Source organism: Lipotes vexillifer, unplaced genomic scaffold (assembly GCF_000442215.2).
Source record: "Lipotes vexillifer unplaced genomic scaffold, Lipotes_vexillifer_v1.1 scaffold371, whole genome shotgun sequence".
NCBI lineage: Eukaryota > Metazoa > Chordata > Mammalia > Artiodactyla > Lipotidae > Lipotes > Lipotes vexillifer.
In genome coordinates, this window is record NW_006786304.1 from 1,984,696 (window position 1) to 1,998,849 (window position 14,154).

Consider the following 14,154-nt stretch of genomic DNA (forward strand, 5'->3'; position numbering starts at 1 on the left):
CCCCGTTTAAGCGGACCCGCCCAGTTCAAACCCATGTTGTTCAAGGGTCAACTGTATAATACCCACAAAATTCTGCACCTCAATTTAAACAAAATTAATATATCTTGGAGATGGATACTTCCACATCAGTACCTAAGGGATGGCTTCATTTAAAATTTGTTCTGTATTAACTGTATGTATTTATATTTATCTGCACTCTTACACAGATATATTTGCCCCTGCTGCATAGGATTGCAATCGGTAGATTATCGATTATTTCACCAGTCCCCTGATGATTAACATGGAAATTTCCAATTCTTCTCTATACAAACAAGGCTGCAAGGGAGAACCTTGTACGTCCCTCTTTCACCCAGATGCAGACATATCTACATGATAAGTTCCTAGAAGTGGAATGGCCCGGCCTAAGAGTAATAATAGTATAATAATTATACTAGTAATACTAGAAGCTATCTCAATTGAGCACTCACCATGTTGGAGGTACTTGGCGTGTATAAGTAACTCATTTACTCCTCCCAACAACCCCAGGTGCTTGGTTATTATTATTATTCAGTTTTTTAATTTTTTTGGCCACGCCACAGGGCCTGCAGGATCCTAGTTCCCCAACCAGGGATCGAACCTGGGTCCCCAGCAGTGTAAGCGTGGAGTCCCAACCACTGGGCCGCCAGGGAAGTCCGTATTATCCCATTTTGTAGAGGAGGAGGTACAGAGGGACCGAGTAACCTGCCCAAGGCAGTACCTGGATTCGAATCCAGTTACTCTGATTCTTAAGGCCTCACTGGTCAACCAGGAGGCTACCAATGATAATTTTGACCAATACTGTCAAATTGCCGGGAAGCAGGCCTTTCTTTGAATGCCCTTTAAATTTAAGGCCAAGTGACAGTGGTATCATCCGCTCCAACAATAGCAACAGCAATAATAATAACCACCATAAAATACATGAATAATGAAATACATGCATATGAATCTCCGGGGCGGGGGACACGCGAGTCCCACCGCCCCTGGTGCCGCCCCCGCCCCTGGTTCCCACCTCGATGGCGGGCAGCGTCTTGCTGGCCTCTGTGCTGCTCTCCCCGAGGATGCTGCCCGCCGAGCGGCCCTCACACTCGTAGCGGAAGCGCATGCCGCGCTGCTTGGGCTGCTCGGTGATGACCAGGTGCGGCCGCGGCCCGGGACCCGGAGCCGGGGGCACCAGCCGGCCCAGGGGGCAGCCCCAGGGCGGCGGCGTGGCCGGGGGCGGGGGCGCCGCGGCGCCCAGGGTGACTGTGCTCAGGGAAGCCGCTCCGCGAGACACCAGGCGCGGCAGCCCCTCGCCCGGGCCCGGCTGCGCCCCCTCCAGGCCGAAGCCATTCTCCTTGATGTACTCGTCGATGATCTCTGCGGGAGAAGCAAAACCTAGGGATGACGCTGATTGTCAAAGAAAAGGCTTTTTTTTTTACCCCCAGACTTGTGCGGCTCTCGCTTTTTCCCGTCCGTTCATTTCTTCAAGACATATTTCTTGTGGGCCAAGGGCAGGGGCGTCAGCTCCGAACACAGAAAAGCCCCTGCCCTCCTTCTTGGAAACAGACGCGTAGCGTCCCCCAGTTTCTTGAAGCCCAAAACCCCAGGGGTCGGCCTGGTTTCTCCTTCTCCTGCACCCTCCTGTCCACCCGCCTCCGAAACAGCTCCTGAACCCGTGCCTCCATCACCTCTCACCTGGATCAAGGTAGAACCAAGTCACAGGTACCCCTGCCTCCATCTTGCCCCATTTAATAACAACGAGAATAACAGGTGCTCTGCCCAAGCCGTTTCCATCTCAGAAAGCAGCACCACCATCCATGGTGCTCAAGCTGTAAGGATGCACATCTTTATCAGCTGCTTACGATTGCACATCTACTATGTCCAATCCATGAACTTCTCCTGCCTCTACCTCAAATATACATTTACGTTCCCACCACCTGTCCCCACGCCCACTGCTCCCTCCCTGGGCCACCCTCCGTCATTCTCCATCTGAACCACTACTCCTGTTCCCCACCTCGCCTCTTCCAGTCTATCTGCCAAACACAGCCAGAGGGATCTGATGTCAGACCCTGTCCCCTTCTGAACAGAAGCCTCCAGGGGCTCCCATCTCCCTAAGAGTCAAAGTCAACACCTTCCCCATATAAAACTCTCCCCAAACTCCACTCATCTCAGGAAAACAGGACAAAGACAAAACCCACACCCCCGACCTTGGCCACAGAGCCTTCTGTGGACGGGCCCCCTCTGTCCTGGGCTTCTTGCCTCCAGCTGCCCCCTGTCATCATGCTCTGGCCTCTTTTCTGTCACTTGCACCCACCAAGCCCGGCCCTCCCTCTTCAGGGCATTGGACTGGCTCCTCCATCTGCCTGTTCCATGCTTCCCCCCATTCAACCCGTGCTGGATCCTTCTCATCCTTCCAGTCTCAGCCCACCTCTTCAGAAAGGCCCAATCTAATGTGTTTTCCCCAGGCCTCTTGCTGTTTATTTCCTTAGCCCAGTCTAACGTTATTTTGTTCTTTATTCCTTTTCCTCCTGTCTCTGCCACTAGAGTATCAGTTCCAAGAGAGCAGGGACTCTGGTTCGTGGCTGAATCCCCGGTGTCTAGAACGGTGCCTGGCATGCAGCAGGTGCTCAGTACAACTCTTCGAAGGAATGAACGATAGTTGTAGTAACAGTAACTAATATTAAAGACGGCTGGCATATGCTGAATCCTCACTAAGTGTCAAGCATTGCTAAGTACCCTGGGAGCACATGACTTTGTTAAAATCCCTCAGCAGTCCCAGAAGTCATACTGTGACCTCCTCCCCAACAAGGAAGGCCAAGGGCCCTCTCTGTGAGCACTTGGACTCCCCAGCCTCCCCCCAGAACTGCCCTGTGATACTCACCCAATTCATCTGTGGAAGGAAGAGAAAGAGAAAGGTGAGGTCCAGCAAGTGGTCAAGACTTTCATCTTTTAAGACAGATTTCCCCAACCCCATCCCCTCCCAGAGCGCCCCCTTCCTCCATCCTGGGAAATCCTGGGCTCTGACTCCCTGGGATGGTAAGCCCTAACCCCCATCTCTCCCTCCCGGCCTACCCTCCCTTCAGCTCCCAATGTTGGGGTCCCAGGGTCAGTCTACCCTCAAATGCCTCCCCCTAAAAACCTTTAGATCAGGGATTATGAAGCAGTGTTGAGAATCTGAGGAAAAGCCAAGGGTCTCATCACCAGGGGAAAAAAATGGGTGCCCAAGATTGTAAACAAAATGTGGGGGTGGACCCCTCCCTAAAGCCCACCCTAGACCCCGGGAGATCACTTCCTGGTGTCTGAAGATCCAGGAAGGCTGATCCTTCACTTCTAGGCAACTACCTCCCTCTGCGTCCCGTGCCAGTCCCCAGCAGTACCCAGCCGGCATCCGGGATTTGCCCCTACTTCCTGAGGGGGGAATGACAGCAATGCTGGGGAAGCTCCTTATCACCTCCTCAGGAAAGCTCAGCCCTGGAAGGGACCGTGAAGGATGGAAACCAACCTCCCATGATTCCACAGACAGAACAAGGGGAGTCCAGAGGAAGCAAGCAAGCCTGTGGGGTCACACAGCAAGGGAGGGCAGACCGGGGCCAGATGCCCCGTCCAGGGTTGCCTGCGCTGGCCGCTGGCCACTGAATAGTTGCCAGCCTGCCCTGCTGCCAGACCTGTCCTCCTCCTCCACTCTCGGGGAGTGGCTCCCAGCAGCCAGACCTTTGCTCCCTGGAAAGCAGTCTTCCTGCCCCGCTTATCTCATGTGATCTGTGAAGTCACCAGGGTGGGGAAGACATCCCCACTTGGTAGATGGGGACACTGAGGCTGGGAGAGAGGGAAGGACACGCTTCAGATCACGGGCAGGGCCAACTACAAGTCACTTCAACTTGGAAACACCTTCTCAGGCATCCGTGCTGGATGACCTGGGGATCCAAAGATGAGTGAGACTTTGTCTGAGCCCTCAAGGAGCTCCCAGGCTGCTTGGGGAAACTGAGGCCCGGACAGCTGTGGCTGAAGCTTTGTACTGCCTCAGTTCAAATCCTGGCTCTGTTCCTTGCTAACCATGTGGCCTTGAGCCCATTACTTAAACTCCTTTTGTGCCTTGGTTTCTTCATCTATAAAATGGACACAATAATAATGCTTGTCTGGTTGGGCTGTTTAATATACGGGAAGCACTTAGTACTGCCATAATAGTAGATGGTACATAAATGCTGGCTGCTGTTGGGTAAGGTGTTGGGAGACATTGTTTTATGGATGTGGGTAAATTGCTTCCCCTCTCTAGGCCTCAGATTGTCTGTCTATAAAATGGTGAGCTTGGAAGACATGGTTTCAGAGCACGGGGTGTGGAGTCACACAGATGTTAGTTTGAATCCCGGCTGTCACTTCTGGCTGTGTTGCCTTGGGAAAGTTGCCTAACCTCTCTGAGCCTCCTTCTCTATAAAAAGGTCTGATATATCTCAGGCATTAACATGAGGATTTAGAGGCACACTGGGAAATTGCTTAGCACAGGGTCCGACCACTTCAGGCCCTCCATGAAACTTAGCCATTATTATTATTATCTAAAATCCTCTTTCAGCCAGGAAATGTTAGGGACTTCTTCTCTTTATTCAGGGCTCAGCTCAAATAACAACCTGCCCCCCTCCCAAATTCCCACACAAACTTGCCACCATTCAGGGCCAGCCAGGATGGGCCACACTTGAGCAGCTGTCTTTCATGCCTCAGGGCCTTTGCACAGGCTGGTCTCTACCAGAATGCTCTTCCTTCAGATCTTTGCATGCCTCCTCCTCCACTTTCAGGTCCCTGGTCAAATGTCACCTCCTAGATGGGTCTTCCCTGACTACTTTATCCAAGATAGCCCCCAGAACCCCCACTCCAGTCACTCACAGTTAGGCGCCTTGGTTTTATCATTTTCATGGCACTGGCTAGGATTTGACATGACCTTATATTAGAGTGATTCATATCTGTCTCCTGTAGACTGTGAACACCAGAGAGTAGGATACACATCTGCCCCATCCCCACTGTATACCCAGGGCCCAGTATGTGTTTGGCCCATCAAAATGAGGGAAAATTTCCCTCCCAGTCTACCTCAGTCGTTCTCCCATCCCCACCATGCTATTTAGGTATCACTGATCCCAAGATTTGTTTAGGGCCTTTATCACATTTTATAATCCTACATTTAATTCATTGTGTACATATCTGCTTCCACATCTAGGTAGGGAACCCTGTGAGGGCAGAGCCAGGGCTGTCTTGGTCACTGCTGAGTGCTCAGCACTGCCCAGCACAGGGCCAGGTATGCAACTGGAACTCAATAAATATCTGCTGAATGGATAAGGTCAGAAATTACTCTCAATTGAAAGAAACCAAAGATCTAGGTCTTGGGTCAGAAAAGTCCCAACCTTGCTCTTGCCCAGAACCAGTGCTTGGCAGTACCTGTTCCCAATGCCATCTCCCACCTTTCACTATCTCCCAAACTCACAAACCTCTTAGAGAACCCGCAGGGCCTCCTCCACAGCCATGCCAGCACTTCTGGGGTCCGTCCCAAGATTTTACCTCCAGAGAGAGGTTCAGACCCAGCCCACTGGGGCCACTGAGTTTTCCTGGTGGCAGGACTCAATCCCTGCCCTCCAAATTCCAGCACATTTATGAGAGATGATGTCATCCTTTGGCCATGCTTCTGCATTTCCTTGGGTAGCACTGAATTTTGGATGGCACAGGATGAGGGGCCTTATAGACTAGTGGTTCTCAGCATCTCTTGGGAAGTTGCTAGAAATGCAAACTCTTAGAGCCCATCCTGGAGCTACTGAATCAGAAACTCTGGAGGTGGGGCCCAAAATTCTGTTTTAACAGTTCTCTGGGTGACCCTTAACTGTGTGCCAGACACTGCTTTAATACTGTTATTGCTTTAATACTGATACTGTTTTAGCTGTATCAGCTCATTGAATCCTCTCGGTCCCTCTGAGGCACTGATATTATGGCCATCCAACAGATGAGAAAAACTGAGGCCCAGAGAAGGGAAGTGACTTACAGTGAAGGGGTGGTGGCACCAGTATGTAATTATTACGCTCTGCACTACCATAGTGAATCTCTAAAGAGGACTCTCTTAGAGAGTGAATAGGTGGTTAGTTTTACTTGCCCAGCTCCTTATCACCCAGGAGGTAGGGGCATCTGGGGACCCCATCTCAACGGGCACGGAGGGATACAGGCTGAGGAAAGCTGAGGTAGACCTCCGCAAAACCCCCAGACAGAGGCGTACACAATGCCACCTCCATAGGATTCCCCCTGCCCCATCCTGAGCGTGCAGATGGGCAGGAACTGTGGAGGGCTGCTCACCCGTGGTCCTGGAAACGGCGAGCGAGAGCGAGGAGAGGTCCGCGGCCCCTGCGGGGATGGAGGCATGTCTCAGGAGGTGATGGAAATACGGCGGGAGAACCAGAGCATCTCCCAAGCCCCACCCCGTTCCTCTCCTGGCCCCGCCCCTTTGGAGCATGCCCCTCACCCTTATAGCCCGCATGGTCCGGCCTTCTTTCCTTAACTCATGGACAGGTTCCCTAGTTTCTGTCAGTCACCCCACCCTTCATCACACTCAGGCCCTGCTCCTTCTCTCCCTTAAGAAGGCTGAGAAGGGCCTGGAGGAGCTCTTCTCAGCCTCAGTTAGGAAAGCCCCCACCCTCTTCCTTATTTCAGGGTCAGACCCTCCCTCTTCACTTTTCCAGTTGTCAGGCCCGTCCCCTTCTCCCTCAGACCCTGCCACTTCTCTCCAGAGGCAAGCCCCACCTCCTCTTTCTTCTCTGAGTCAGACTCCGCCCTCTTTTTTTCAGAGCAGGCCCTACCCCTTCTCTCTGCCAGTCGGGCCCGCCTCTTCCCCCTCTCCGAGTACGGCCCCGCCCCCGTATCTCCCTTAAGCCCCGCCCCTTACTCTGAGTAGGTGAGACCTTGCTTCTTTGCGTTAGGTCCCGCCCTCTTCTCGCACTCATGGTCAGGCCCCGCCCCCTTCCGTGGGCCAGGCCTCTCCTTTTTCTCCCTCTCTGTGTCTGGCCACGCCCAGTCCCTCAGGAGCAGCTCCCGCTCCTCCTTCTCCGAGTCAGGCTCTGCCCCTCCCCTCTCGTGGTCGGGCCCCGCCCCCTTCTTTGCCTCAGGGTCAGGCCCCGCCCCCTTCTCACTCTCTAGTGGGACGTCTCTCTCTTACCTTGGACCGGACCCGGTCACCATCCTCTGCCTCCTTCCTTCCCTTTGATATAGTGTCCCCGGAACCGTCACACTCTCCCCGCAAAACCCCTAAGACTCCTGTAGGAACCCCCAGACCACTCCAGGACCCCAGGCCTCCCGTATCTCCAGTCCCGCCCCAGACTCCTCTCCTGAACCCCGGCCCCTCTTACCCAAGGCCCCCAGCTCCGGCGCAGCGGACGATCTGGCGACGCGGCGACTCGGCATGGCCCAACCAGCGGGGACTGACGGCCCGGAGGCCAGCCCAGACCAAAACACACACACGCGGGCAGGCCGAGCGGCCAGGTGGCACGGTCCGGCAGACAATCGCGGGTCGGGAGAGCGACGCAGGGGCTAGGGCCGCAGGCCGGGCTGGACGCGCGGCGCCCGGGGTTGCGGGGGGCGCCGGGCCGGGCCGGGCGGGCGACGGGCGGGGGCGGGGCGGCGGAATTCCCCGGCGCCGCCGGCCTGCGCGCTCATTGGCCTGCACCCTGTCGTTACGTCACGCCAGGGAAACGGGAAAACCCCCACGCGTCACGTGGCCTCGGGGGCGGGGCCGGCCGGGAAGAGGAGGCCGGGGCACAGGAGGGGCCCGGCGCGCGACGATGCCCATTGCTCTGGTTGAGACCACTGAGTCCTGCTTGGGGCCACTCACAACCTACCCATGGAGCAAGTAAGAAGACTGAGGCCCGCCCACCCCAGGTCTGCCAACCGGACTTCACCTGTTGTTTCTCTGTCTCGAAGGGAAGCTTTGGGATCAGGAGGTTACCAGAGCTCCATAGCTGCCAATGATGATAATCTTTTCGAAACCTCCATGGTCTTTCTACAGCTCAGTTCCTTAACCTGAGTAAATCGGGAGTGATCATACGTAAAAGTTTAAAGCTAGGATGTCAGCTGTAGGACTTGTCTGTTTTGTTCCTTGCTGTATCCCCAGCACCCAGAACAGCGCTTGAAAAACAGTAGGTGCCCGATAAGTTTTTACTAAGTGCATGGATGGATGTTTTATTCCTCCCCACAGCTCCTCCAAGTTTCCTAATAGCCCGTAGCACTTTCAGCTCAAAGGCTCAGTAACTTAGTCCTGGAATGGTAACAGCGTAGCCCCCAGGATACATATTGAGCTGAGTGCCTGACCCCTGGGCTTACCTGGGGGCCTCACAGATACCTCACACCTTGCACCAGCATCAGAGGAAGGTGATAGAATTTGAATTATTGCAGAGAGGAGGAGACTGAGGCTCAAAGAGGGGCAGCCATTTGGTTAGATCACATTTCTAGGCCTATTCCTAAGAAAGATGGGATGACGTTAGGTCCCAACTTGGATGCCGGGCACCCTCAGGCCACAGAGCCAAGGTCTGATGTCCTTTGTCTCCCTGTGAAAAGTTTGAGTGTTCCATTTCTACTCTTCATGGCCTACATGGACTCACTGATTCAGTCGACATACATTTATTGAGCACCTGCTGTGTGCCAGAGCCTGCACTGGGTACTCAGGCACAGCGCTCACCAAGCCAGCCCTGGCACCTGCTCGTAGGAGGCAGACTAGTCTACAACAGTTCTCAAGGTTGTGGCCCAGCCCTTCAGGTGATATGATGCAAGCTCAAGCTGGAGGACTACTGCTATAATGCAAAATATGGGGCAGACTTTTTCTGCAAAGGGCCAGATAGAAAATATGCTCTGCTTTAGGCTTTGAGGGCCAGACGGTCTCAAAACTCAACTCTGCCATAGCACAAAATCTGCCAAAGACCATACAGAAACAATGAGCATGACTGTGCTCCAATAAAACGTTATTTTATGGACACTGAAATTTGCATTTTGTATAACTTTCATGTGAAACAAAATATTCTTCTTGAGATTTTTTCCAACCACTTAAAACATGTAAAAATTACAGAAAAACTGGAAAATGCTGGTTTTGGCCTGCAGGCTGTAGTCTGCATATGACAAGGGCATTGCCAGAAACGCTATGATTTGAAGGTTCAGAATCAGCCTGCCTAAGTTCAAATCCTAGGTCTGTCACTTACTAGAAGACCTCAGGAGACTGACTTCATCTCTGTAAGCCTCTGTTTCCTCATCTGTAAAATGGGTGTAATAGGATGGTTGTGAGGATTGAATACTAATATTAGTTGACACGTATAGACCTCCTCCATACACTAGGTGCTGTTCTAGCACTTTATGTCACATTACTTTGTGAGACTTTGGACACATTACTTAATTTCTCTGGGTTTCGGTTTTCTCATCTGCTCTTGTGAACATCTGACTTAGAGTCATTGCACACAGGGTAACAGTACTAGGCACTGCTCCAAAAGCTGGGGACACAGCACGCAACACAATAGACAAAAGCCCCTGCCATCATGGAACTGAAATCCAAGTGGGGGAGACAGATGGAAAAAACATAAGCAAATATATGTCTGATGGTGATGGCAGTCTTACAGAAGACTAAAGCAGGATACATGGCTTGAGTTTGAAGGGTAATATTTGGGTTAGGAAGTTTAGGGAGGGTCTAAGGTGACATCTGAGCAGACAGCTGAGACAGTGAAGGATCCATGTGGATATCTAGGGAAGAGTGTTCAAGGCACAGGGAAGAGCAAGTGCAAAGGCCCTGGGGTGGGAACATGCATGGCATGTTGAAGGAACAAATCACAAGGAGGCTGGAGTGGAGGGACAGCTGGGGAAGTAGTGGAGATGGATAATATTAAGTTTAAGGAAGCGAACCACACGCAGCACTTAGACTAGAGCTTGGCTCATGATAACAACTGTTGAATCGTGGCTCCTAAGTGTAGGAGTAGGAGCCTACCCAATTCCCCTCTGCCCCTTGAAATGTCAGGCCTCACAACTGTTTGTTGCGTCAACGGCTGAAAGGACACATCAGAAATCCTCAGCGTTCAGGATTTCTGTGGGGCTCTGAGCCCCATGAGGGCAGGCCTGAGGCTGTCTTGATCCCTGCTGTGTACACAGAACCCCCAGCTCAAAGCAATGTCCAGGGGAGGGGCTCAAGGAACATTTGTTGACTGACTGTATGTCAGTCTCTCCACTGATGTCTTAATGCAGACCTCATTAAGGTCCACACTTCTGGCTGTGTGCCTGTGTCTGTGAAAGTCAGGATTGTGCAAACATGCACTCAGCAAATGACCCCAGAGCGACTCCTCTTGTGCCGTGGACACAGCAGTGACCAAGAGAGCTCTGGCTCTGTCCTCACAGGGCTCAGTCCAGTGGAGAAAGACCTGTCTCCAGGTGGTGATGACCCACAGCAGGCAGGGCTGGGATGTGGGAACCCAGGGAGCTGGTGGGTGGGGGGCAGTGTCCCAGAGGAGGTGGTCAGGAAGGGTTTCCTGGAGGAGGAGCCATGGAGCTACAACCTGGAGGATGCATAGGGTAAGGTGAAGAGTTGCGTGCCTGGAGGTGTGTCTCAGTTTAGGGAAGGGTGCCAGGAGGTAAGTGGTCACAGCTAGTTAGAGCAAGGGAGATGAGGCTGTAGGAGTTGTAAGGCCCTTCCCCCCAAGGTATCGTTCACCACAGTTAGCAGCCTGGGCTCTTCTCCCAAGGGTACTGGGGAGCCATGGTAGGTTCTGAACAAAGAACGGGCAGGGTCAAGTTTGTGCTTCAGAAAGTTCTGGCTGCTGGGGACTTCCCTGGTTGGTCAGTGGTTTAGAATCCTCCTGCCAATGCAGGGGACATGGGTTCCATCCCCGGTCCAGGAAGATCCCACATGCCGCGGAGCGACTAAGCCCGTGCGCCACTGCTACTGACGCCTGTGCGCCTATAGCCCATGTTCCGCAACAAGGGAACCCACCACACTGAGAAGCCCGCACACTTCAACGAAGCTCGCCGCAACTAGAGAAGGCCCGCGCGCAGCAACAGAGACCCAAATCAGCCAAAAATAAATTTTTAAAAAATGGTTAAGATGGTAAAAAAAAAAAAAAAAAAAAAAACCCCGTGCTTCCACTGCAGGAAGCACTAACTTCCACTTAGTTCCTGGTCCAGGAACTAAGACCCCACACGTGGCCCGTGCTGGATGAAAAGTGAATGGGAGGGGCAGGGGACCAGGGAGGAGGCTGAGTTGAGTTCCTGGTCCAGGAACTAAGACCCCACACGTGGCCCGTGCTGGATGAAAAGTGAATGGGAGGGGCAGGGGACCAGGGAGGAGGCTGAGTTGGGATCCCAGGGTATGAGGAGGAGCCGGGACCGGGTGGTCTCAGTGCAAGTGAAGAGGTGAGAATGCCAAGCAATTGTTGGGTACAGCTGACAGGCCCTGCCAAAGACTGTGGGATGAGGATTTGGGCAGGGGGTAGGCCAGTGAGTTTAGGTGGCCTGAGAGCCGACACCCTGCTTGGTTCTTTGAGCTCAGCAGGTACTGATGCACAGCAGGGAAGGGAGTGGAGCAGGTCTGTGGCTGCCTCAGCGATGGAGCCTGCAGGGTGTGTGTGTACATAGGTGTCTGCACACAACTCTCCTGGGACCTCGTGGATTCCCTGCCTGGCTCTGCAGGGCACTGTGGTGGTGGAGCCCAGGGGAGCCTGGCTCGGTTCCCAGCCCCGGGCCTCCTCTCCCGGAAGTGTTGATGAGAACACCTGCCCCCCGCTCAAAAAAAAAAACCTGGGAATGTGGGGTCCCAACCCCTCAGAGTGCAGGGTCACCCAGGGGCCTCAGTCTCCTCATCCATAAAGTGGGTGAACAGTTCTGGTACCCAGCTTGTTGGGAAGGCATATGTGCCATATACTAAGAGTCTGGCTGGGTCCTTGGCACAGGCAGCCCTGAGGGTGCTGATGGCACTCCAACAGCTATGGCCACTACAGCTGGGCACCACTCTGAGCCAGGATTCACTCCCAGGGTCCCCTGGAGACGAGCTCATAAGCCCAGAGAAGCAAGGTCAGGCAGCCACGGTCCCAGGATTGCTGAACAAGGCAGGCTAATGGGACTGTATCAGTGGTGGGTAGGCGCTCCTGCCCTGCCGGGCTGTGTGAGGCCAGGAGATAAACAGTGGCACAGGCGAGGCTCCGCGCCTCGGCAGGCCTCGTGGTTAAGAGCACTGGTGTGGTGAGATCGTGGTGAGCAGCTTCCCAATCTGTGAAATGGGGACGGTTACAGAAGCCCCCTCAGAGGGCTCCTGGGAGAGGGAGAAGGAGGAGAAAGGGGCCTGGCCCAGAGGGTCACTGTCCCCAGTTTAGCATGTCCCGCGTCCTGCAGGTCTCCCTGCCAGACTCAGGAGAGACACCCCCACCTGCTCTCCAAGGTGGCAGGGGAAGGAAGGCACAAGACGGGGGGCTCTGTTGAGTTTAAGTTAAACACCCATATGAATTTATTAAATCCAGACTGTGTTAAAGGGCGGCGGTCTGGGAGGAGGGAGTGGTGGGGGATCGAGGGACAAGATGATGGACGGCCGTGCGTGTCCCAAAGAGGGGCCCGGCCCCTGCCCCGCCTGGCCCACCCCCGTCGGCAGTGCCATGTCAGCTTCACCATGATTCCCGATGGTGTTGGGCTGGCGGGGCGAGATGGCTGGAAACACGGAGGGACAGACAGACAGACGGCGCCTCCACAAACGACGCGCCCTGGCCCCCACACCACACGCTGGGCCCCGGCCCGATCTGTCCAGGGAAAGGGCGACCGGGAGGGGAGGTGAGGGGGCCAGGGCGGCGGGGGTGGGGGTCACCAGGAGCGGCTAATCCCGTTTTTTGTCCTCTGCTGGCTTTGGAGGGGCTTCCTGGGGCTCGCTGTCAGAGGTGGCCCCCTGGGTGGGCCTGGTGGGTGGGGGTGTGGAGGCCTCCTCCCTGACGGCTGCGGTGGTCGTGGTGGGGGTGGGGGCCGGCGGGGGGGCGGGGCCTCGCCACTCATGCCAAACTCGTTCACCCGCGTGGGGTCGACGCGGTAGATCCACCGTTGGTAGAGGTAGATGAAGAAGACCACATCTGGGGGCGGGGTGAGGGGGCGGGGTGAGGGGGCGGGGCAGGGCCCAGCCAGCTCACTGTCAGGCTCGGGGCTGGGGGGGGCCTGCAAAGAGTGGGCTGAGTCCCCAGGCCGAGGCCGGCACGCCTCCCTCAGACCAGGGCCCTGCCCGTGCCCAGCTCTGGTGGGAGCCTGCCGGCCAGCCCAACCACCTGCCCACCGGGCCTCACCGTCCCGCAGGCAGCCGATCCGGTACATAACAGGCATCTTGATGACAAAGGCGAACAGGTCATCAATGAAGGTGTTGAGGGCCTTGTAGGTGAGCATGCGCCAGGGCAGGTGGGCCACAGACTTGAGCTTGTAGTTGATGAAGAGCTGGGGTGTCATGGTGATGAAGCCTGCGGCGGTGAGGAAGGGGCGTCCGTGAGCAGAGGGAGGGGCATCCTGACCCTCCACCTCTTTGACTGCATTTCTGGCCTCTGTCCCTTCACTCACTCTGTTCCAGCCACACTGGGCCCCGGGCTGCTTCCAACACCCCAGGCACATCCTACCTCAGGGCCTTCGGACTTGCTCTGCCTTCTGACAGATCTCTGCACAGCTCCTTCCTTGGCACCTTTCAGGCCTCAGTTTACGTACCATCTCTCAGAGAGGTGATGACGGAGGTCAGGGACACCTGACCAGCCTCCACGGCCCTCTCACTCTGGTCCCTTCAGAGCACTCATCACAGGCTGTAACTCACCTGTCTGTTTGTTTACTCTGTCCGTTCCCTTGAGGACGAGGACTGAAATGCACTGTCCAAGGCTTCCCGGAAGCCCTCCCTGACCCCCAGACCGGACCGGGCACCTCTCTGAGGCTGTCCACGTGCCACCCCTGCTCCCCCTGAAGTGTCCCTCTCTGGAGACAGGTCTGTCTCCTGCACTGGACCCCAAGTGCCGGGAGGGCGGGGCCAGGCTGACTCGCTCACTGCCGAGGCCCAGCACGGCCCAGCACGCGGCTGAGGACTGCTGCTGGACGCCTGCCCTGACTGCGGGGGCCGCGTATGGTGAGGGCCTGCTCACCGAAGGGCAGCAGGAAGCCATAGAGCAAGCCGAG

At 55.0% G+C, this 14,154-nt stretch overlaps 2 protein-coding genes across 2 annotated transcripts in view; both read right to left on the reverse strand.

The window, feature by feature from the left end:
- The window catches only part of RELB (RELB proto-oncogene, NF-kB subunit), a 29,746-nt gene extending 22,131 nt beyond the window's left edge, over positions 1-7,615 (reverse strand). The window contains exons 1-4 of the mRNA XM_007458548.1: positions 7,365-7,615; positions 6,319-6,366; positions 2,879-2,887; positions 1,028-1,374 (exon numbers count right to left, since the gene is read on the reverse strand). Of these exons, the coding sequence (XP_007458610.1) occupies positions 1,028-1,374; positions 2,879-2,887; positions 6,319-6,366; positions 7,365-7,419 (459 nt within the window). The 5' untranslated portion in view covers positions 7,420-7,615. The remainder of the gene's footprint in view (positions 1-1,027; positions 1,375-2,878; positions 2,888-6,318; positions 6,367-7,364) is intronic.
- A 5,223-nt stretch (positions 7,616-12,838) lies between these two features.
- The window catches only part of CLPTM1 (CLPTM1 regulator of GABA type A receptor forward trafficking), a 31,111-nt gene continuing 29,795 nt past the window's right edge, over positions 12,839-14,154 (reverse strand). The window contains 3 exon segments of the mRNA XM_007458549.1: positions 12,839-12,993; positions 12,996-13,085; positions 13,293-13,468. Of these exon segments, the coding sequence (XP_007458611.1) occupies positions 12,839-12,993; positions 12,996-13,085; positions 13,293-13,468 (421 nt within the window).